At 35.0% G+C, this 22,434-nt stretch overlaps 1 protein-coding gene across 1 annotated transcript; it reads left to right on the top strand.

Moving 5' to 3' along the window:
- Positions 1 to 465: 465 nt before the first annotated feature.
- On the top strand, positions 466 to 16,906 carry LOC123666594 (adapter molecule Crk). Its single transcript, XM_045600695.1, has 7 exons — positions 466 to 651; positions 9,431 to 9,553; positions 11,031 to 11,283; positions 13,443 to 13,571; positions 14,111 to 14,221; positions 15,269 to 15,364; positions 16,740 to 16,906. The coding sequence occupies exons 1-7, from the start codon at positions 602 to 604 to the stop codon at positions 16,842 to 16,844; spliced, it is 867 nt and encodes a 288-aa protein (XP_045456651.1). The 5' UTR covers positions 466 to 601; the 3' UTR covers positions 16,845 to 16,906.
- Positions 16,907 to 22,434: the final 5,528 nt, after the last annotated feature.

Raw genomic sequence — 22,434 nt, 5'->3', positions numbered from 1 at the left:
ATTTCAATCAGTCATTAAAATTATTTAATTCGATTTTATTAAAAATATGTTTAAATATCATATTTAATCTCTTTAGAACGAGCTTTTTTTAAAAATTCCAATAACCCATATATTTAACGACTACAATACAAACAATATCCATTAGGAATATATTATGCGTCAAAATAATAATAAAAAAAAACTTGCATTTGTCTACGCCCTATCATGTAAAACTTCGCGTGTGTGACCCGTGGAACATTATTTATAATTTGATCTAATTATAGAATTATTTCGCGTATCCAAGTCAAAAGCTAGTTAGAAAAGTGTGTATGTGTACGGTGAATCTGTATCGGTGCTGGACGATTATAAAAACATGTGTTTCGATGTGAATATAACTTCGTGAGTAACATCGCTTCCTACATGTCAACAAATTGTAATTATTTCTGACATCGGTCGCTGGAGTGTCGTTTGATTGTGGGAGGAATTTAAAGGAACATCATCGGTTATTATTAATTGTATGCACGAGTCCGCAATCAGTGATATCGGCAGTGTAATGAACTTAAGTTTACTTCCGGTGTTTTCGTGATGTATGGTGATTAGTTCGACTTGATAAAACAGCGGGATGGCGAACCCTACGATCGGGTCGTCATTTGACCAGAATGACATGACCAGGTAAATAGAACATGCTGTCTTATAAGAACATTATTGGTCAAGTAGTCCCATGTTAAGGTCATAATCTAACTTATTTCTTTTTAAATTGCTTCAAGTAAACAAATACTTTAAAATAATCAGTTTCTAAGATAGTAACTAATTATATATAAATAAAATGAATACATAACTAGCAGTTATTAAAAGACGATGAATGCAATATGGTACTATTGAAAAAAATATTAAAAATCAAATAAATAGGGTAAAAAAAACTTAAGCTTACTCTTTTTATATTCATTTTTTTACAAAATTTAAATAAAATAACAAAACATTAATTTACTACTGTACGTAAATATGTGCAATGTTGTAACTAATGATTCAATATTCATTTTACTAATATTTATGCTTTGTTTCTTTGAAACGTAGTACATTGTGTATTCAAAATAATGTTCAATAATTATTAGCTGTACCATGTGGACACACACTAATAATTTAACTGAGGTAGGGCACAGCAGGAATATCCTGCTCCAAATATGGAGCAGCCCGACTGGGGTAGTACCTTGACCTTACAGAAGATCACAGCAAAATAATACTGTTTTCAAGCAGTATTGTGTTCCTGTTGGTGAGTAAGGTGACCAGAGCTCCTGGGGGGATTGGGGATTAGGTCGGCAACGGGCTTGCGATGCTTCTGGTGTTGCAGGCGTCTATAAGCTACGGTAATCGCTTACCATCAGGTGAGCCGTACGCTTGTTTGCCAACCTAGAGACATAAAAAAAAGAAATTTAAAGATGTACACTTTATCTGTTAATGGACTATTCAATACAAATTTTTTTTTTTTTTATTTGAAACAGCTCCCGAGATTGAGATTGACGAATGAGCCTGTTTCAACAAACACACTTTTCAGCTTTGTAATTTAACTGCAGGAGGTAGAATAAATTATTAGAGCCTATTTCTCATCAATAAATAAACTGCAATTTTTTTACTCTGCTTCAGCCTGTAATATCGCTTTGCTGGGCATAGGCCTCATTCTCCGTCTAGGAGAACTTTTTAATTAATAATTGCAAATAGCAACATCCCAGAAATCTATATTAATATTATAAAGAGGAAAGATTTGATTGTTTGTTTATTTGCATTGAATAAGCTCCGAAACTACTGAACCGATTTGGCAGAATCTTTCACTGTTGGGAAGCTACATTATCCCCGGGATACATAAGCTATATTATATTTTCAAAAAAATCAATAATGTAACCCAAAATAATAAAAAAAAAGTTAAATAAAATAATAATATTCAAACTCTTTATAATTATCTTTTGTAGTAACCTGACATAAATAGAAGGGTTTATGTGTGTGTAGTATAATTGTTAATTACGATTGTTTTATTAAAACCCTTCTTGAAGCCAGAGCGAGCTGCTAGTACTACTTACTAATATACTCCTAATTTTTTATTATTTATCTGTCACTAGCTGTACCCTGCCTGGGTTGCTTACACTTTATTTATTTATTTTTTTGGTCGTACCAACTCAGAAACTTTTGTGGGCTCATGCACAACACTTTGCTGAAGATCATGACATGATCAAATGCATAGTTTACGATTCTATAAAGGACATACAGACAAACATTCATTTAATATTATCTGTCATCCACAACCGTTGAATCAGGTCCTTAGAATGTTTTTTTGAGCAATTTCATGAGTGAAATGTCCAATAAAGTCTTAAATAAATAAATAATCTTACAGGGAAAAACTGTACTGTGTGGCTACGGTACTCAAGAATATAGCCACCCCCTCTCTTCCCGTGGGTGTCGTAAGAGGCGACTAAGGGATAACACAGTTCCGCTACCACCTTGAAACTTAAAAAGCCGACCGGTGGCGGGATAACCATCCAACTGCTGGCTTTGAAATACACAGGCCGAAGACGGGCAGCAGCGTCTTCGGTGCGACAAAGCCAGTACTGCGGTCACCAACCCGCCTGCCCAGCGTGGTGACTATGGGCAAAGCACATGAGTTCGCGTTGTTTTATAGTATAGTCACCACGCTGGGCAGGCGTGTTGGTGACCGCAGGATTGGCTTTGTCGCACCTAAGACATATTGAAACATGGACAAACACACTGTACTTCACTACATAGTATAAAACAAAGTCGCTTTCTCTGTCCCTGCACATGTATGTACGCTTAAATCTTTAAAACTACGCAACAGATTTTGATGCGGTTTTTTTTAATAGATAGATTGATTCAAGAGGAAGGTTTATATGTATAATAACATCCATTAAATAGTGGAGAAATACTGTTATTTTTGAGGTTTCTAATGTGATGTCGTAAATAATTACATTTTTTCCGCTTACATTGCAAACGCAGCCTGAACCCTACGAGATTTATCAAAATAATGTACTAAGTATTGTACACATTGAAAAGGTCTACAGAAAACTTCGCTATGGTATATGTCTATCTCTCATGGATATCCCACAATAATTTTTTTTTGTCATTTACTTTTTACGACAAATAATGGCTAATTTTCAAAGCGATTTTAACCAATACAGCATTAATCTTTATCTAATTAAATACCTTAACTACATTGTTGATTTAATATAGATCTATATGGCCCTTTACAGCATATGATTTAAATGAATATTTTCGAAGATATTACAGATTTAAAAATTGCGGTATGTAGCCTTTGCGGCGGTTCCGGTCGGCTTTTACTCTAAAGTTAACGCGTGCGGACCACGGGCAGTAATGAATAAATCAAAACTACTGGATCGATTTTAATTATTTTTTCAGTGAATGACATAGGCTATAATTATATTTTATACCCGTGCGAAGCCGGAGAGGGTCGCTAGTTATATGTATATAATACTCGTATAAATTTATTGAATAATAAAAAATAAATAATCCATAGCTGTGACTATTGTAAGCGCGCCATCCTTCGCTACTTAATGCGTTTCCAGTAACGCCCCTGTGCCCATGTCGGGACCGTATGGGAACCCGGTCCTGCTAGACATGGCGTCGTCGGGATTGTTCAGAGGTGAGCCGGACAGTCCCCATGGAGGAGAAGTCTGGTCTTTTCGCCGAGGCCAGCCTGTCGCTGGAGGGATCCTGTTGTCTGCAGATCCGGGACCCTCCAATTAAAGCGGCTGACGGCTCCCACAGGGGTTTTGGTCGGTAGTGCATCCGCAAGTGCTGAAACCGACATACGGTCTAGGAATGCCTACCCGGGCAACCTGGATATCACCCGTAAATGGGTTACCCTGCGATATTAAAAAAAAAAAGCGCGCCATCCTATTGGTCCGAATGCAACAAACTAACTATACTTATCTATAATCTATATCTATATCTATAATAATATATATAAACGCGAAAGGTCATTCATCACGAAATCTCCGAAACTATAACACCTACAAACTTGAAATTTGGCAGGTAGGCTCCTTATAAGAAGTAGACATCCGCTAAGAACGGATTTTACGAAACTCAACCCCTAAGGGGGTAAAATGGGGGTTGGAAGTTTGTATGAGAGTCCCATGTTTTTGACGTAAGAGACTTGAAATTTAAAATGTATGCTCTATAGATAGTGAGAAGGTGTTCAAATAATATATCTTTAGAAATCAAGTCCCATTTGGGGTTAAAACGGGGTATGGTAGGTTGACTCACTCATCATTAAATCTCCGAAACTATAACACCTAAAAACTTGAAATTTGGCAGATAAGCTCCTTATAGGTTGTAAACATCCGCTAAGGATGAATTTTACGAAATTCGACCCCTAAGGGAATAAAACGGGGGTTGGAAGTTTGTATGAAAGTCCTATATTTTTGAAGTAAGAGACTTGAAATTTAAAATGTATGCTCTATAGATAGTGAGAAGGTGTTCAAATAATATATCTTTAGAAATCAACTCCCTTTCGGGGTTAAAACGGGGTATGGTAGGTTGACTCACTCATCACGAAATCTCCGAAACTATAACAGCTACAAACTTGAAATTTAGCAGGTAGACTCCTTATAGAGCGTAGACATCCGCTAAGAACTGATTTTACAAAATTCGACCCCTAAGGGGGTAAAACGGGGGTTGAAAGTTTGTATGTAAGTCCTATGTTTTTGAAGTAAGAGACTTGAAATTTAAAATGTATGCTCTATGGATGGTGATGAGGTGGCCAAATAATGTATCTTTAGAAATCAACTCCCTTTTGGGGTTTAAAACAGGGGATGGGGTTGACTCACTCCTCACGAAATCTCCGAAACTATAACAGCTTCAAACTTGAAATTTGGTAGGTACGGCGTAACCATTCGCTAAGAACGGATTTTATGAAACTTGACCCTTAAGAAGATAAAACGGGGGTTGGAAGTTTGTATGAAAGTCCTATGTTATTAACGTAAGAGATTTGAAATTTAAAATGTATGCTCTATAGATGGTGAGGAAGTGTCCAAATAATACATCGTAATCTATATATATGAAAGAGAAAGGTCACTGACTCACTCATCACGAGAACTCAAAAACCGCTGGATAGTCCATCCATCCAAGATGGACAAAGATGAAATCTAGCAAGGAGGTAGATTATAGTTAGCAGACGTCCGCTAAGAACGGATTTTGCGATATTCCACCGCTAAGGGGGTTTAATTGGGGTTGATAGTTTGTATGAAACATATACAGCGGCCATAAGTTCGCCTGAAAGGCTATTTATACTGCAGCCTGAAAATAAAACTAAAAATGTGGTGTATAGAGGGGTTTTATAAAAATAACTATTAAATTATACTAAATTGTGCGTTTGAAAAAGTTACTCAGAGTGATAAGCATTTCAAGTGACTTAAATAAAAAAATAATTTGCGTTAAACAGCTTAATAGTAATGCATATCTTTATAACCACGCGGACGTAGTAGCGGGCAACAGTTAGTGTATTGTAAAACAAAGTCCCCAAAAGCGTATGTGATCGATTCCCTCAAAATCTACTGAACGGATTTTCATGCGGTTTCACCAATGGAGAGAGGGCTTCAAGAGGAAGGTTTACGGAACGGCTAAGCCGATTTTGATGAGAGTTTCACTGGAAGTTTGCCGGGAAAACTTTGTGACAAACTGATTTCAACGCGGGCGAAGCCGCGGGCACAGCTAGTCATTATATATAATAAAACTAAGTTGACAAAGTGTGCAACTTAAAAAGGAGTCCCGGTATGATAAAAGGACTTATATTGTGTGATAGCCCCCCCTCGAACAAGAAAGTTCCCGTTTTAATCTGAAGAGCGTGTTTTTAAATATATAAGGGCTTTTCCAGCCCTTCAACTTGGAAATTAAGTGTAGTGGCGCCATCCGTTGTCGAGTATTTGAACTTCATTCAGAACAACGATATTTGGGTTGCATTTCGAAAGGCGCTGCGAGCAATTGCAGCATGTGTAGTAATGACGCGAAATTTAATATCTGGCAGGTCTACGAAGCGGCCAACATCTATTTTTCATACCCCTAAATTATAGGGGGGGAATTAAGGGAGCTAACAACCTATACGGCAAAACAACGTTTGCAGGGTCAGCTAGTAAATATTATAAAGGGAAACCTGTTATTGGCCCTATTTTCTGTAATTGTTTATAGTATTTATTTACTGAAACGCTGTTGGTTTTCTTAATAAATAAAATAATTGTGTTTGCTCGCAAACGAAAAAAAAAACCGACTTCAATTACATCGACAAGTAATACAACGTAGATCGACGAAAAAATAGTCAGGCAACTACGCGTTATCAAAGATTACTCAAAAGTAGTTATCAGATCTCGATAAAATTTATATGTGACCATATGATAAACATCAGCTTTCGATTAAATTAAAAATTATCAAAATCGGTACACCCAGTAAAAAGTTATTACGGATTTTCGAGAGTTTCCCTCGATTTCTCTAAGATCCCATCATCAGATCCTGGTTTCCTTATCACGGTACCAAACTAGGGATATCCCCTTTCCAACAAAAAAAGAATTATCAAAATCGGTACATCCAGTAGAAAGTTATGCGGTATAATACAACGTAGGTCGACGAAAAAAGCGTCAAGTAAAAACGCATTATTAGATATAACTCGAAAAGTAGTTGTTAGATCTCAAATAAATTTAAATGGGACCAATTGGCACACACCACCTTTCGATTAAAACAAAATTTGTCGAAATCGGTCTACCCGGTCAAAAGTTCTGATGTAACATACATAAAAAAAAAAAAAAAAAAATACAGTCGAATTGAGAACCTCCTCCTTTTTTGGAAGTCGGTTAAAAAAGACGGGCTTCGGCCTGTTTGTTTCAAAGCCAGCAGTTGGATGGTTATCGTTCGATCGGTCGATGGTTATTGGTCGGCTTTTTAAGTTCCACGGTGCTGGTGGAACTGTGTTATCCCTTAGTCGCCTCTTACGACACCCACAGGAAGAGACGTCGTGGCTGTATACTTTACTGCCGTAACCACACAGCTTTTTAGTCTTTATTTAATTACAAACAATAAATGTTGCAGTAACATCCGGTTCTTGAAAATACAAGAATTACAAAAAATGTTGCAGTAACATCTAGTTCTTGAAAATACAAGAATGACAAAAAATGTTGCAGTAACATCTGGTTCTTGAAAATATAAGAATTTTCTTATTAGTGATTCATAGGAGAAGCTCTAGTTACTACATGACTGTGTCATAAACAGCTTCCAGTCTAGTTTTATGACTGCTCCAAATAGTTAAGACAGGTTTACTGCAAGCTTGAATACAAACATAAATATTCTAGCATAGTATAATTTTATAGTTTTTGAATGTACCTAAATATCAATAAAAAATATCAGTACACATACTACATGATCTACCTACTTTTCAAATGTTGCTAATTAGTAGAATTCTATTAAATTATAATTTTTTTATTTTACAACTAGGTCGATAAACAAGCGTACGGCTTACCTGATGGTAAGTGATTTATACAGATGTCACAACACCAGAAGCATCGCAAGCGCGTAGCCGACCCTAAACCCTATACACCCAATCCCCCACTAGCTCTGGTCACTTTACTCATCACAGGAATACAGCACTTATTGAAAGCAGTATTATTTAGTTTTTACGGCGAAGTACTTCCCAGACGGACTTTTTCAGATTTTATGCACGATATTTTCTGCTGTGCGTTACCTCAGAATATATGTACTCCTATCTTTTGTCAATGTCAAAGTGTGTGTAATAGGCACTGTTACACACTTACAATAAGATTTAGATGTCGGAATGTCTGATATTTCGACACTTGCAAACGCTTTCGTCAAAGCTACAAATATTTTTGCTATGATAGTTTTTTGACTGTGTGTTAAGACTAAACTAGAACCCGCCTTAGGTTTGGGTTACTCCCTCTTTATTTGGAGTTGGAAATATATACACACAAATTACGACCAACTTTCTTGTAATTTTTTATTTATACCACAAAGATAGCAAACAAGTATACGGTCTGCCTGATGATAAGCGGATACCGCAATCTATGGTCACCAGCTACAACAGGAGCTTTGAAATAATAAATAATCATCAAAATCGTGACGCTCAGTTAAAAGTTATGAGGTGACAACCTTCTCCTTTTTTAAGACTGTTAAAACTCACGAAACCAATGAGAAAAGAAAACCTAAAATCCAGTAAAACAGTAAGGGAAGCCTAGTATTTAATCGAAGTCGTGTTCAATTGCGTCAATAAAATGATTCAGTTTTAATTTTTCGGAAAATAAAATGAAATACAAACTGCATTGTTTAATGAATCACTCTAATTCCATATAAAGCCAATAAGTAAAATTTCGATATTACTTATTTTAACACAATTATAGTTTTATTCTTTCGTGTCTTAGAAATTAAGAATGAAAAGTTTTTTTTTTGTACTCAAACTAAAACGATTAATCTCAGGAACCAATCGTTTGAATATAAAAATTGTTTTAGTGTCGTATAGCTCATTTATCGAAGAAAGCTACAGGCTATATAAGGTCACGTTACGATCATTTGGAGCAGAGCGACAATGAAAAATGGTGTAAAAGCAAGGCCAAACTGCGGGTAGAATCTAGCTTAAAATATGAGGATAAATAGTAGATTATTAACCAAGGGGATAAAGCAGCGTCTTCTGTCGCGGGTGACGATTGAAATCGCGAGCGTAACGAAGGACTCGAGGTTTACTCCCGAGCGTAGCATACATTCAGCTTAAAAGAACTCCGAACCGTGAACCGTCAGTATATTATTCAAAGACAAAGCAAAAACACTTTTGAAAATTATTATCAATATGTATGATATATATCACCTGTCACACAGACTTTCCTTAATCCATCTTCCTCACATTTTTTCTGAAATTCCTCTTCATATGGCAATCCGAATTTCGTTAATTACTGGCGCTTCAAAACTTCCTCAGTATATTAGTTTTTATTCTAAGAAAATCACTGCGATTGTTATTTTGGATGATCGCAATAGTCACCCGTGACTATGACGTCTTCAACGTACCCGAAATATCGGGAGTTCCAAACGCGCTAAGTCCCGTAGAATCGAAAGTATTCCTCAGTATACTTCCATTACATTTTCATTGAGGAACAGCAGAAAATATCCCGCTCAAAATCTGGAGCAGACCGACTGGGGCAATACCTCGATCTTACAGAAAATCGCAGCTACATAACACTGCTTTCAAGCAGTGTTGTGTGCCTGTCGTGAGTAAAGTGAACAGAGCTCCGGGCGGGATCGAGGGGTAGGGTTGGCTACGCGCTTGCGATGCTTCTAGTGCTGCAGACGTCTATAGGCTGCGTGACGCTTACCATTAGGTGGGCAATACTTGTTTGACGATCTAGTCGATTTTTTTTAATACACTAATATGTTAATGTTTCAGCTGGTACTTCGGCGGCCTGTCTCGAGCGGAGGCCACAAAGCTACTCCTAAAAGAATCAGAAAGCGGTGTCTTCCTCGTCAGGGACTCGAAAACTATTCATGGAGATTACGTTTTATGTGTCCGGTAAGTACTTATTAATATCGATTTTTTTAATATTTATTTCCGATTTTTTAACCCATTTGGGTGGTCCTAGTAGGTTAAGAAATTGGAATCTAATATTTAGTGCAAAAACTTTCTACTGGGAAAAAATATCAAGCTTCTAGTAGCAATGACTTCCAGTTGGGAATATGTTTTATTCTAATATATAAAATTCTCGTGTCGCGGTGTTTGTAGTTAAACTCCTCCGAAACGGCTCGTCCGATTCTCATGAAATTTTGTGTGCATATTGGGTAGGTGTGAGAATCGAACAATATATATTTTTCGTCCCCCTAAATGTTAAGGGTAGTTCACCCCTAAACTTTTTTTTTTTAATTTTTAGATAAATTATTTATTTTTTATTTTATTATGATTTGGCGTTGAAAAATACATACAACCCCAAATTTTCGCCCTTCTAACACCTACCCCTATTTTTTAATAGCGTTTAGCGGCAAGACAACGTTTGCCGAGTCAGCTAGTTTATCTATAAATAAAATAATAGACGTCGGCCCAAAGCGCGTATCAATGAAATACAAGTATAAAGATAGATTTTAATTATTATATTCTTTATTGCACTTAAAAACATATTTATAGTTTTTTGATTAAAAAAAAGGTTCCCAAGGGCGAATAGTTGGTTCTAAGTTTTTTTTTTCTTTCTTTCTTTTCCTTGCTTAAAAAACTTGCGAATACTTTATTTAATTTAAATTTCTTGTAAGTACTATGGTTCTGAACAAAAAATAATCTGAGCAATGTATATACATCTAGATTTTTCTTCCGATCTTGATTTTTTTCTTCTGCACCTACGTTGTTCATATGATAAGTATTGCAGACAAAATAACAGATATTAGCTAGCTTTTAGATAAATGGAGTTAAACAATTAAAACTGTACCCGACGGTATAACTTTTTGAAATTTAATAATAATCACTTTTTTCTCAAATTTCCTAAAAAACTATAAAAAGTACTACCAAACCTAATAGGTAATTTTAGTTATTATGACATTGAAAAAAAAAACATTATATAAATAGGTATTTTATGAATAATTGTTGTCAACTATAGTGTATCATATCAGAGAAAAACAAATCGAGAAGAGATATCTGGACAAGTCATTTGTTTCAATCACAAATGATATATGCAAAAGATTTGATCAGTAGCTCTGGGCTACTTATGCCTGGCTAAGACCGTTTTAAATTAAAAAAAAAAATGATTAGTTTTATTTTCTTATAGTTGTGGGACGTGTCTTTTAAAGGTTCGTATGCAAAACGATCCGGTTTTTGAATATAGAAACAGGACTGTAATTCTAGTTTGTAACCAGTCATAACCAAAAACATATTTTTTTTAATAAGCCATAAGTGCCTCCTTTCTACCACAATCTACTAACTATTCAAAGATTATGTATTATGTACATTATGTAACTGTGGTTACCATAAACTATTAATGAATAAATAAATAAAACTTAAATTACAGAGAAGACGACCGAGTATCCCACTACATAATCAACCGCGTTGTCTCACCGGATGGTACCACTCGGTTCAGAATCGGCAATCAGCTATTCGCCGATATGCCGGCTCTGCTAGCGTTCTACAGGTTGCACTACTTGGACACGACACCACTCGTGCGACCACTTCCTCAGGCAACCGCTCAAGCTGCGCCAACAGCGCAACCACACTTGTACCATGTTCTGGAGGTCGTTATTGCGAAGTTCGATTTCGATGGTAGTGTAAGTATCTTAAATTTATTTAAGAGCCCGTGCGTAATTTTAAACTCTGCCAATTTGTATTATTTTGCTTTGATTTCGTGAATATATTGTTCTTGTAATATTTAATGGCTAGAGATAGTCATGCTTTTGTCTAATCCCATTGCTTAGCATTATTCTTGTCCGACTTAATGTGTGTCCAGTCATTAATGAGGTATAATTAACGTGGCTAATTATACCTCTGCCTTCTTTGAGGTAGGGCATAGCGGAAATATCTTGTCCAAAACAGAGCTGCCAGACTGGGGAATTACCCCAACCTTACAGAAGATCACATCTAAATAACACTGTATGTTTGTCACACTTAAAGTATAAAAAAGGCCTTTTTTCTAAATGAAATGAGAGTCTTTCACTCAAAAGTGGGATGTTTACAAGTTCAGTTTAGTTTGAGCAGATGCATGACACGGTAAATACATTCGTGTCAACTGTCAGACATACGGGCAGTGGGTTGTTTCCTAACCCAATATTTCGACCCAATACCGTACGCGCCGATCATCACTGGCCCAGTTTCAGTGCGGAAGCGATCTAGAATGTATTACGAAAATAAACTCGCCAAACGCGGCTGATGTTACGATGACTAAATTATTAATCAGTATTTAAAAATAGATGTTTTTTTTTTCATAATAGACATTGTGTGCTCAAAATTTGGTGAGAATTTTTTAAAAAAAAATGATGTATTGAATGCAATGTTTTAGTTATATTTTAATGAAAGAGACAAGCCATAGTTTAGTGAAAAGGTTTTGGCACGATGAAATTCGTACTGCCATATATTTTTTTCGAGAATATTTCAACATTTGTTTTGAATTTTCTTCTGTACTTTTCATGGAAATAACGAATACAAAACATTATTATCCAACTCGTACTTTTCGGCCATTATTATTAGTGCAGAATACATAATAAATAATTGTTAATATTATTGACAATTATTTATCATTGAATATTGTTAATATTATTAACAATTATTTATCATTGAATTAGTTTTACATTATTAATCATTACATAGTATAAAACAAAGTCGCTTCCCGCTGTCTGCATGCTTAGATCTTTATGACTACGCAATGGATTTTGATGCGGTTTTCTTTAGTAAATAGAGTTATTCCAGAAGAAGGCTTATATGTATAATACACGCATAATATAGTAGAGGAACACTACGAGTTTAAGAGGTTTCTAATGTGATGTCGTAAATAAACACATTTTTGCGCTTACATTGCAAATATTTATTTTATATTTTATAGTATCAGCATTGTACCCGTGCGAAGCCGGGTGGGGTCGCTAGTGTTTTATATAATTTGTGGCGAGTCTTGTCTTCAGTAAACAAAATCATTGACAGATAGATTACAGCAACCGAACTAAACAAGAGAAATAGATGACTACAAAATGATAACATAAATATGAACATTTATAAAATTAAAAGCCTCTAGAATAAACGCTGCTTTGAGACCAATAAAGAAAGGATACCGCAGACCTCTGGGGGTATATCCGTTCAAATTATTGGTAATTTTTACGGATTGGTTGTTTTTTTTTGAGGTTCGTTGAATGTGTGTTCACCTTATGGTGAAATAAATATTTTCATTTCCTACGAATTAACCTGTAACATCTCACTGCTGGGCATAGACATTCTCCACGTAGGAGAAAGGTCAGTCTAATCAACTATGGTTATTTGAGCTTAATTCCACAGCGGGTTGAAATAAAGTAATATAATTCTAGCGGTGTTGTTCTCAAAAGTACTTTTAAAACTCGCTCAAATGTCCCTGTACTGTGTGGCTACGGTACTAAAGAATATAGCCACCCCCTCTCTTCCCGTGGGTGTCGTAAGAGGCGACTAAGGGATAGCACAGTTCCACTCCTACCTTGGAACTTATAAAGCCGATCGATGGCGGGATAACCATCCAACTGCTGGCTTTGAAATACACAGACCGAAGACGGGCAGCAGCGTCTTCGGTGCGACAAAGCCAGCCCTGCAGTCACCAACCCGCCTGCCCAGCGTGGTGACTATGGGCAACACATATGAGTTCACGCCATTTTTGGCGGAAACTTGTGGAGGCCTATGTCCAGCAGTAGACTGTATGGGCTGTAATGATGATGATGTTGATGATGATGATGATCAAATGTCCCTGTGTCGCTAGGATGCAGACGACCTGCCGTTCCGGCGCGGCGAGCAGCTGATGGTGATCAACCGCGACGAGGAGCAGTGGTGGACGGCGCGCAACGCGCTCGGCCGCACCGGCTCCATCCCCGTGCCTTACGTGCAGAGGGTACCTACCACCTACCCTAATTTTGTACATTTTTGAATATCATATCAAAAATTGACCGCTCCAACGGGGTTCGAACCCGCGTCCCCGACTGACCGTGTCGGCGCTCTAGCCAATTAAGCTATGGAATGATGTACCCGCTAGATCGAAATTTTTGATATGATGATTTTTATTTTTGGTTTAAGCGAACCGTGGCGCCGTCTATAGTGAGTTCTTTACAGAGACCCGTAACTATTCAAAGTTTCATATTACAATGAAATCTTTGACAGGAGACGATACATCACGACACCATGCTATTTTTAATATGTGCGATTTTATTTTTGTGTTACCCATACATTAGGAATTCTAAACATTTTTGAATATCATAGTATCATATCATCTGTAGTTACCAGTTAATCCAAACACTGTTGTGTCTTAGTTGATGTCCAAAAAACACCGCTACAGTTGTACTACTACTGTCAGAATGTTATCTGAGAGATAATAATGATAAACTAAAAAGTATCTTTCTTACTTATTCTTAAAAATATTATAACTGTTTCCAGATTCTCGACCCATCTGGAGTGCCATACCCACCTAATGAGGCGATGAGCCAGTTTGGTGACCCCCCCAGTCCACCCAACAACAAACAACCACAAAAAGGAACAAATATGCAGGTGATTAACTGAAACTTGAATTAGTAATGACTTAGCCTTTGGTACCATTTAATAAACTAACTGACTCAATAGGCCTTGCCTTGAGAACTTTCAAACATGTGAAGCAGAATTTCTGAAATTTTCCAACTTTCTACGCAGTTTACTTAGTACTTCGTTCCATTAGAATCTTCTTATTATAATTGTGTCTAATTTTGGTTAGATTTTATTTTTTTTTTTGAGAATGTATCCACATTTTTTTGAAGGGAAAAGGGTGTAAAATTCATTCTCACACACCATTAAAAAGGGAGGATCATCCGACCAGACGGGTGTTGTGTCTGATGGCCTACTGCCACAACATTGTTGGCGGGTACTTGTATATATGATCAATCGCTCAGATAACTTTAATATCGTGATACGTCAATTTTTGTTCGTATGTGGCGAGATAGATGTCGCTACAAACATATTTATTGCATATCTATATTATTATCTTAATTTTAATTTATTTTATATGAAAATTTAGAAAAAATAATTTGTTATAATTCGTCGAGTCGAGTTTAGTACTTAGTAACACATTAGCGATTTAGTTATTCTAGATTATTACTATACTAAGACGCTTTTCATACAGCCGTATTGCACTTAAATGTTTTATGTATAAAGATTATTATTAATCACAGAGCTGGCTGTTGCGCTGGCGGTCGCGGGTTCGAGATCCCCGTTCACGACAGACATTTGTATTGCTCATATAGATGTCTTTCGTGGTCTGGGCGTTTGTGCTTGTGTTATTGTGTTTCCGGACCCCCAACACAGGACAAAATCCTACTGGGGGCCGTTGAGTGTGAAGCAGCATGTACACCTGATAGCGATCGTTATTCATAGTAGGGAATATATCCATCAACCCGCATTGGAGCAGCGTGGTGGATTAAGCTCTGATCCTTCTCCTACATGGGGACAGAGGCCCATGCTCAGTAGTGGGATATTACAGGCTGAAGCGAGTGTGAAGCGCTTATTTATTTAATAATTTGAAATGTTCGTCATACGGCCGTAGTAAATAGACGTTGAATTCCCCAGAGGACACTGCCAGCGCTGGCGCGTGTCCGGCAGTCGCGGGTGCCCAACGCGTACGACAAAACTGCGCTTAAACTGCAGGAGGGAGACATACTCAAGGTGGATATTGTATATTTTTGTATACCACTAGGTCGGCAAACAAAGCGTACGGCTCACCTGATGGTAAGCAATTACCGTAGCTTATAGACGCCTGCAACACCAGAAGCATCGCAAGCGCGTTTCCGACCCCATCCCCAATTCCCCCCCAGGAGCCCTGGTCACCTAACTCATCACGGGAACACAACACTGCTTGCAAACAGTAATATTTGGTGATCTTCTCTAAGGTCGAGGTTAGTACCTCATCAGGCTACTCAATTTTTTAAGAAGGAAATTTCCTGCAGTACCCTACCTTAGTCAAAATCTATGTGTCTATTCATATCTTTCAATATTCAGAGAGTAATGGAAAAGATTGAATGGTCGGTTAGTTTAGTTTATCACCAACAACCTCTCTGGTGTAGTGTAAAATCGGAATACCCAGAAAAAATTGTGACGTATACAAAAATATACATTTTTATGGTGTCCCAGATAAGTAAAGTAAGGGGACTCCGTAATTGAACCAACGCTCAAACTACGTAAGTTCGAAAAATTAAAAAAAAAAACTGCTTTATAGTTAGGTCGGTTATTTATATCCTCTTTACTTATATCTTAACAACCGCTCTGGTGTAGTGGTGCGAATAGTCGCCTAAAACACCGACTGTCTGCGGATTCGATTCCCGCTCGGGATGGATATCGGATTTGTACGAATACATCTTTCCGGTTTGGATGTCTGCCGCGTTGTTATCAAAAATACTTTAAGCTCCAATTCTTCTCCTATACATAGAAAACCTGTGCCCAGCGGTGGGATGTTACAATCTTAATTGTTGGTGTGAACTCTTTGTGTGTTCACGAATCTACATAACATTGGCGACATCATCTGTGATAGTGTGAATGTGTATGCAAGCGAAGTTGTGTATATGTATATGAAATGTAGCGAGCTAAAATAATTCTGAACAACATGAAACTATGTTCTGTATGTATGTCGTGACTACTTCCCGCTCATTGTGAAACCGCCAATAGTTCATAATTAGTAAATTTATTACCACAACCATATATACCGTATAAAATAAATAAAATTTGAAAAAATAACAAGTTTTATAAGCACTGCGTGTCTTTCCTTCTATAATAAATGACTTGTTGTTAAGATCGCTACTTCAAATGTATAATTAAATGATTGTTGATTTTTATACATTTTAAATATGTTGTTGTTTTTTAATATTGAAAACTACTGCACGAACGACTTTTTGCATGTGGTGTTCAGCTTGTGTTCACCTTAAGAAATTGTAACACTTTATTGTGTAATTAATGTTAACAGTTACTGGTGATCCTAAATAAATAAATAAATAAACAATACAATATTGTATGTGACTACAAAAAAAAAACACTGTTATCATTACAGGTGACGAAAATGAACATAAACGGTCAGTGGGAGGGCGAGCTAAACGGGAAAGTCGGACACTTTCCGTTCACGTACGTTGAGTTCCTCGACGACGTGACCAGCTAAATGTGCGACAAAAGTGTTACGAGTGTAATTTATAAAATAAATTATAAAAGAGTGTTTACAAAGTGAAGTTTTATTGTAACATGACAGGTTTGTGACCTGAGGATGTTTATCTGTACACGGTAATAGATAATTTTTTTCTTTTATTTTTAATCTGTTGATGTGAGGTTTTATAACACTACACTGATTTATTGTTTGTGCATTTGTTGAATTATAAACATATCATATTTAACACACACAATGCATTTCAAGAACACGTCAGTATGGCCGAAACATATGTTTGCCAAGCTCTGGCATCAATATTTATTGAAAACTCGACCGCTGGCACATCAGTCAGTTGGAATGACTGAAGCATCAATGCCTTGTTATATTTATAATTTATATACATTTTTTTTTTTTTTTTTTTTTTATAAATATTTACACATTTATCTTTATATTTTCAGATTTTGAATTCTATATATTTTTAATAATCTTTTATCAAAGAGAAAGTACATATAAATGTATAGAAACTATCGGTTTTTATATTTATTTTTTAAGTAACATTACATTACATTTACAGCACATATTGTGCTGTAAATGTAAAAAATAAAATAAAAATACAACTGACTCATAGAATTGGTTTATTTTTGAGGTTTATTTCACGTCGTATTAAATATCAGTGTAGTGTGGTAATACCATTCAAACCGTGCCCACCGATATGGGCTATGTTATGTATACCTGTAATACTGCTTTTTCTACAAAAATTTGCTATTTCTTACGAAAAATGTTCACGCACAAAACCACTATAATCATTCGAATACAGCTACGGGATAAGCACGAATTTTTCTATAACACTAAAGACCAATTGTCTACATCTCTATGCTTTATTTTTAATCTGTACACAACACCATAGACTAAGGACCAAACTTTTTTTAAAATATCTTTTTAGCTTTAACTTTCATAATGCTCTTAATCAATAGAAAACAAATTATTATTATATATAAATGAAATATAATTTGTTTCATTATATGTATGTATATATATATTTTATGGCCGGGTCAACTATAATAAGTTTTTTTAGTTTGTTATATTTTTTTTATATATTGCAACTCTTACTGAAACTAATTTGTTTCCCTTTATTATCTTAATTTAATTAACTTGTATTTTGATAATTTTGTGACTATGAAGGCACAACATTTTGCCAGTAATGCAAATTTATTATGAAATGTTTTATTTGCACTTGGAATTGTAATGGAAACACATAACTCAATAGACATAAGATTGCAATGTTTTAAATTTAGCAACACTAAGAGCTGGTCTACCAGCTGGCTGGGCTACCAGCTGTGGATAACTTTATGCTGCACTTCTATTGGTAACTTACTGATAGACTTTAACAGCAGAAGGTAGACAGGCCATCTCTCACCTGTTTCTCCTCAAATAATGAAGTACAAATTTTAGATTCATATTTGCGAATAGCAATATCTTATAAAGTGGAATTCAAAATAAAAAATAATAATATATCAAAAACTTATTCATTGGATACTCTTACCCGTCAAATAGTTATCCACAACTGGTGAAACTGGCACAAACAATACTAATATTTAAAATTTAAAAAAAAATCTCATCATTGTTCCCTATCGAGGAATTGAGACTTACATCGAAATAGTTAATACTACTTTATAAAATTTTACAAGTTTTGCTGTTATATGATTGTTGTAGGATGTGTTGAGATGCAATCAACGTTCCGGTTATAACATTCTTATTACGCCATATTGCAATTAGTTCTTAAACATTGCACATGTGAAATTTGAAAAAGACACCAAAAAGTAAACCAGGAGATAGTAATCAAAAGTGGTCAGCTCCACATTTTTTTTACAAAAATTTTCTGATATTTTGTATTGGAACCAAATTAATAATTTCTAGTCTAATGTTATTTTTTAAAAATTTAAATTACTATAAGTTTATCCCTATTTAAAAAATATTCATTATGGGGCTGTCAATGAAAAACATAACACAGTAATTTCTCGTTTTGGACTACTCCGCCAATATCCCTCATTTGAGATTGTTCTTTATGGACAACCCCTTACAAATGAATTAAGTTTCAACTACTATTGTAGGTGGAACTGCAAAAAAGTGGATTTGACTAGTTTTTAATAACTATCTCCTGAATTTTATTTTTCTGTATTGAATTTTGTATGGTGTCATTACCTCAAAGCTGCGATTAATTTCGTAACATACAAATAGAATATTTGGATTAAAATAATGTTAACTGAGATTAAAAATTATAAAGTAATCACTGATGGCCTGTTTTAAACCTTGCTGATAAATATTTATCTTGCACATATTTCGATGATATATTTTATCAGCAGGAAGTTATACTGGTCCATAATCTAACTATATTCACGTATAATTGTCATCGCTAACTGTAAAAAATATTTAAACTATTCATATAATAATAAAAAATCATTTCGATTTTTGATGTTAAAACCAATTCGAGTTTCCTATTCATCAACACTTAAAAGTAACGTGATTTAATAATGAAATGATTTATTGGGCAATATATTATAAATGACTTACCGCATTTAGTTTGAAACTACCAATTTTTCGGCGATGTTGCAGATGCATCGCTGGTAACTCGGTGAGTTATTGATTTGCTTGATACATAAAACAAAAAAATTGCAAAAATAGTATCGATATACTATATAGATGGCATAAAAATGTATTGAATACCTTTTGTGAAGTTAATTTAAATTCGATTTGTACAAAATATACTTCAAAAATTTAAACGAAAATATTTGCCATGCAAATTCCCTCAAACTGTTCTATCGCCATTTTTATCCGACCGCGCGAGGCAATAGAGAATTACGTGTTTATCAGTGTCATTTTAAAACTTTAAAACTCGGTGACGTTGCAAACACTTTGATCACAGGCTACTGGTACCTATGCTAATTGACAACTTATCGTTAGGTATGTTTTATATATTGTGCAAATTGAATTTAATAAACTAATAAGGGTTAAGGCCCTAGTATAAAAATAAATGCAATTAGATAATTCATAACGTTATCAAGGCGAGTACATATCTTAATGTTTCGCGCCAAAATATAACTTTGAATTTTAAAACATTTACAAATAAAACAACTGCATTTAATCATACATCCAATTTTAATCTATAAAGAGCATTTTTTCTTTCATATCTCATTCATATTTAAATAAACCTTCGTAATATTTAAGTGTATTCAAAATACGTCAACGGCACAATTTTCACGCTGTTCTAACACTTCGCCTCAAAGACGAGTTACGAAAACTAAAGTTATTCTTCCAAATTATTATAGTCAATATTTTTATAATAATTGCTGGTGCAAGAAAGTATTTAGAATTAGTATTATCGGAACTGGACAAGTTTGATGACATTAGACAAATTAGCCACCATTTTGTTTTTTTCTTTGTTATTTATACGGATTATACCAAATATGCATTTTATGTTCAGAAATGTCTTTTAACTTGGCCAGTAAAGTATTTGATTATGCTTCTCGTGAAGTAAGAGGATAGATAAATACCAAATGTTATTCATTGTATAAAATCACTATATTTTGAGATTACGAATCGTATAATGTATGTATGTAAACATTTTTAAGTCGCGTAAATCGAAAAATTTGTCTAATTTTTTTATAATGTTATGTGTAACATTTTAGTAATAATAAAATTTAGGATGAAGTATACGAGGTTTTTTATTGTATCGCATTGTATTGTCCCAATTAACCCTATTGAAAATTCTAATAAACCTCATGAAAACATTGACAAATGCGGACCACTTTCTCATAAATCTCATAGCCTCTCCTAACTCCTATCATCCGTGTCATTTTGGCAGCATGGGTGCAGGTAGGGACACGATATCGAATCCGATACTTTACTCATATCGCTACCTTTTGATTCGATACTAGTATTCAGAAATTCGATACTTCCTTTCGATACTTAGTACTAATATCAGTACTTAGCATCAAGTATCGATTCCATAAAAAGAAAAAATAAACGAGCAACTAACTCGTAAATACCAATTTAACGCCTCTGCTTAATAGGTTTTCTGAACTGAACGTAATTTAATAAAACATAAAAATAAATAAACGCACTTCACTACTGCCAATATGACGGCAAACGATGAAACGGAATGGACATGGACCTTTTGGCTGCGCTGTTTACATTCTGTGGTAGACATTTTGTTTTTCGATTGTCATTTGTCAATATATCAGTCATCATCAACATCATCATACTTTCTACTGGATTTGACGATTTTGATAATTCTTCTTTTGTTGGAAAGGGGATATCCCTAGTTTAGTACCATGATAAGGAAATCAGGATATGATGATGGAATCCCTGAAAAATCGAGGGAAACTCTCGAAAATCCGCAATAACTTTTTACTGGATGTACCGATTTTGATAATTTTTAATTTAATCAAAACCTGACGTTTATCATGTGGTCACATTTAAATTTTATCGAGATCTGATAACTACTTTTTGAGTAATCATTGATAACGCGTAGTTATTTGACTAATTGTTCGTCGATCTACGTTGTATTACTTGTCGATGTAATTGAAGCCGATTTTTTTTCGTTTGTCCGCAAACACAATTATTATGTTTATCTCTTCTCCATAATGTGTTTAGTAGAAATAAAACCTTTTTTTGTATCTAAGTTGTTTATTTTTATTTTCATTGTGGTCCATTAATGAATCACAACAGGTCTCATTCATGGTCTGCGCGCCTCTGTTGTGGATGTGAATTAATTTAAAGTAATAGGGAAACTCAAAATTTATTCGATACTTACTCATATCGATACTTGAGTTTCGATGCTATTACTAATTTGATACTTTTGTTTCGATACCGATACTATATCGATATCGATACTTATCGTTGCGATATCGTGTCCCTAGGTGCAGGTCGGTGTTTCTCGCGGTGAGGTTTTGGTTTTACAGGCGGCCATAGGCTATGGTAATCGCTCACCATCAGCTGGGCCGAGCTGTACGTTTGTTTGTTAACATAATCGTATAAATAATGGAACATAATGAGAGGAGAGAATAACGAAAATCAGTTGACAACGGTTGCAAAAACTATCAGTTTCTCTACTATAGTATGTATGTATTATACATATAAACCGTCCTCTGGAATCACTCTTATTTAATTATTTTCTAAAGAAAACCGCAGCAAAATCCGTTGCGTAGTTTTAAAGATCTATACTATCATACAGACAGTGAGATGACTTTATTTTATAATATGTAATAATTCGATACTAAAAGATCCAAAAATACTTCATAGAAAGATTATTAAATTGGTTGTATATAAGCAAAAACTTTAATAATATAAATAGTGGATAGAAAGATCCTTTTTTCGATATTGATATTAAATAAAAAAAAAAAGATATTTCCCTTGGTAAAATACACTGAAAGCACATTTAAGTTTCTCAAGATTTTGGGCTTAAACTGTACCTTAATGATTGGCTTTGTTCGTGTCAAAACAGGAAAAACAGAATCTAGATTTTTTTTTAAATATGAGGCCTAGATCGATTGAAATGTAAAAAATGTGTGTGTGGTGGTATATTGCAACTTCAACAAAAATATTAAAG

The sequence above is a fragment of the Melitaea cinxia genome, chromosome 26, assembly GCF_905220565.1.
Source record: "Melitaea cinxia chromosome 26, ilMelCinx1.1, whole genome shotgun sequence".
NCBI lineage: Eukaryota > Metazoa > Arthropoda > Insecta > Lepidoptera > Nymphalidae > Melitaea > Melitaea cinxia.
Note: the sequence above shows the minus strand (reverse complement) of the source record. Positions and strands in the feature narration are given on the sequence as shown.

What these genes read in the sequence shown, in the direction of transcription:
- LOC123666594 (XM_045600695.1), top strand. Translation starts at nt 602, where the DNA reads ATGGCGAACCCTACGATCGGGTCGTCATTTGACCAGAATGACATGACC. An exon ending in CCGTGCCTTACGTGCAGAGG is followed by an intron (nt 13,572 to 14,110) that starts GTACCTACCACC and finishes AACTGTTTCCAG; the next exon opens with ATTCTCGACCCATCTGGAGT. An exon ending in AGGAGGGAGACATACTCAAG is followed by an intron (nt 15,365 to 16,739) that starts GTGGATATTGTA and finishes TTATCATTACAG; the next exon opens with GTGACGAAAATGAACATAAA.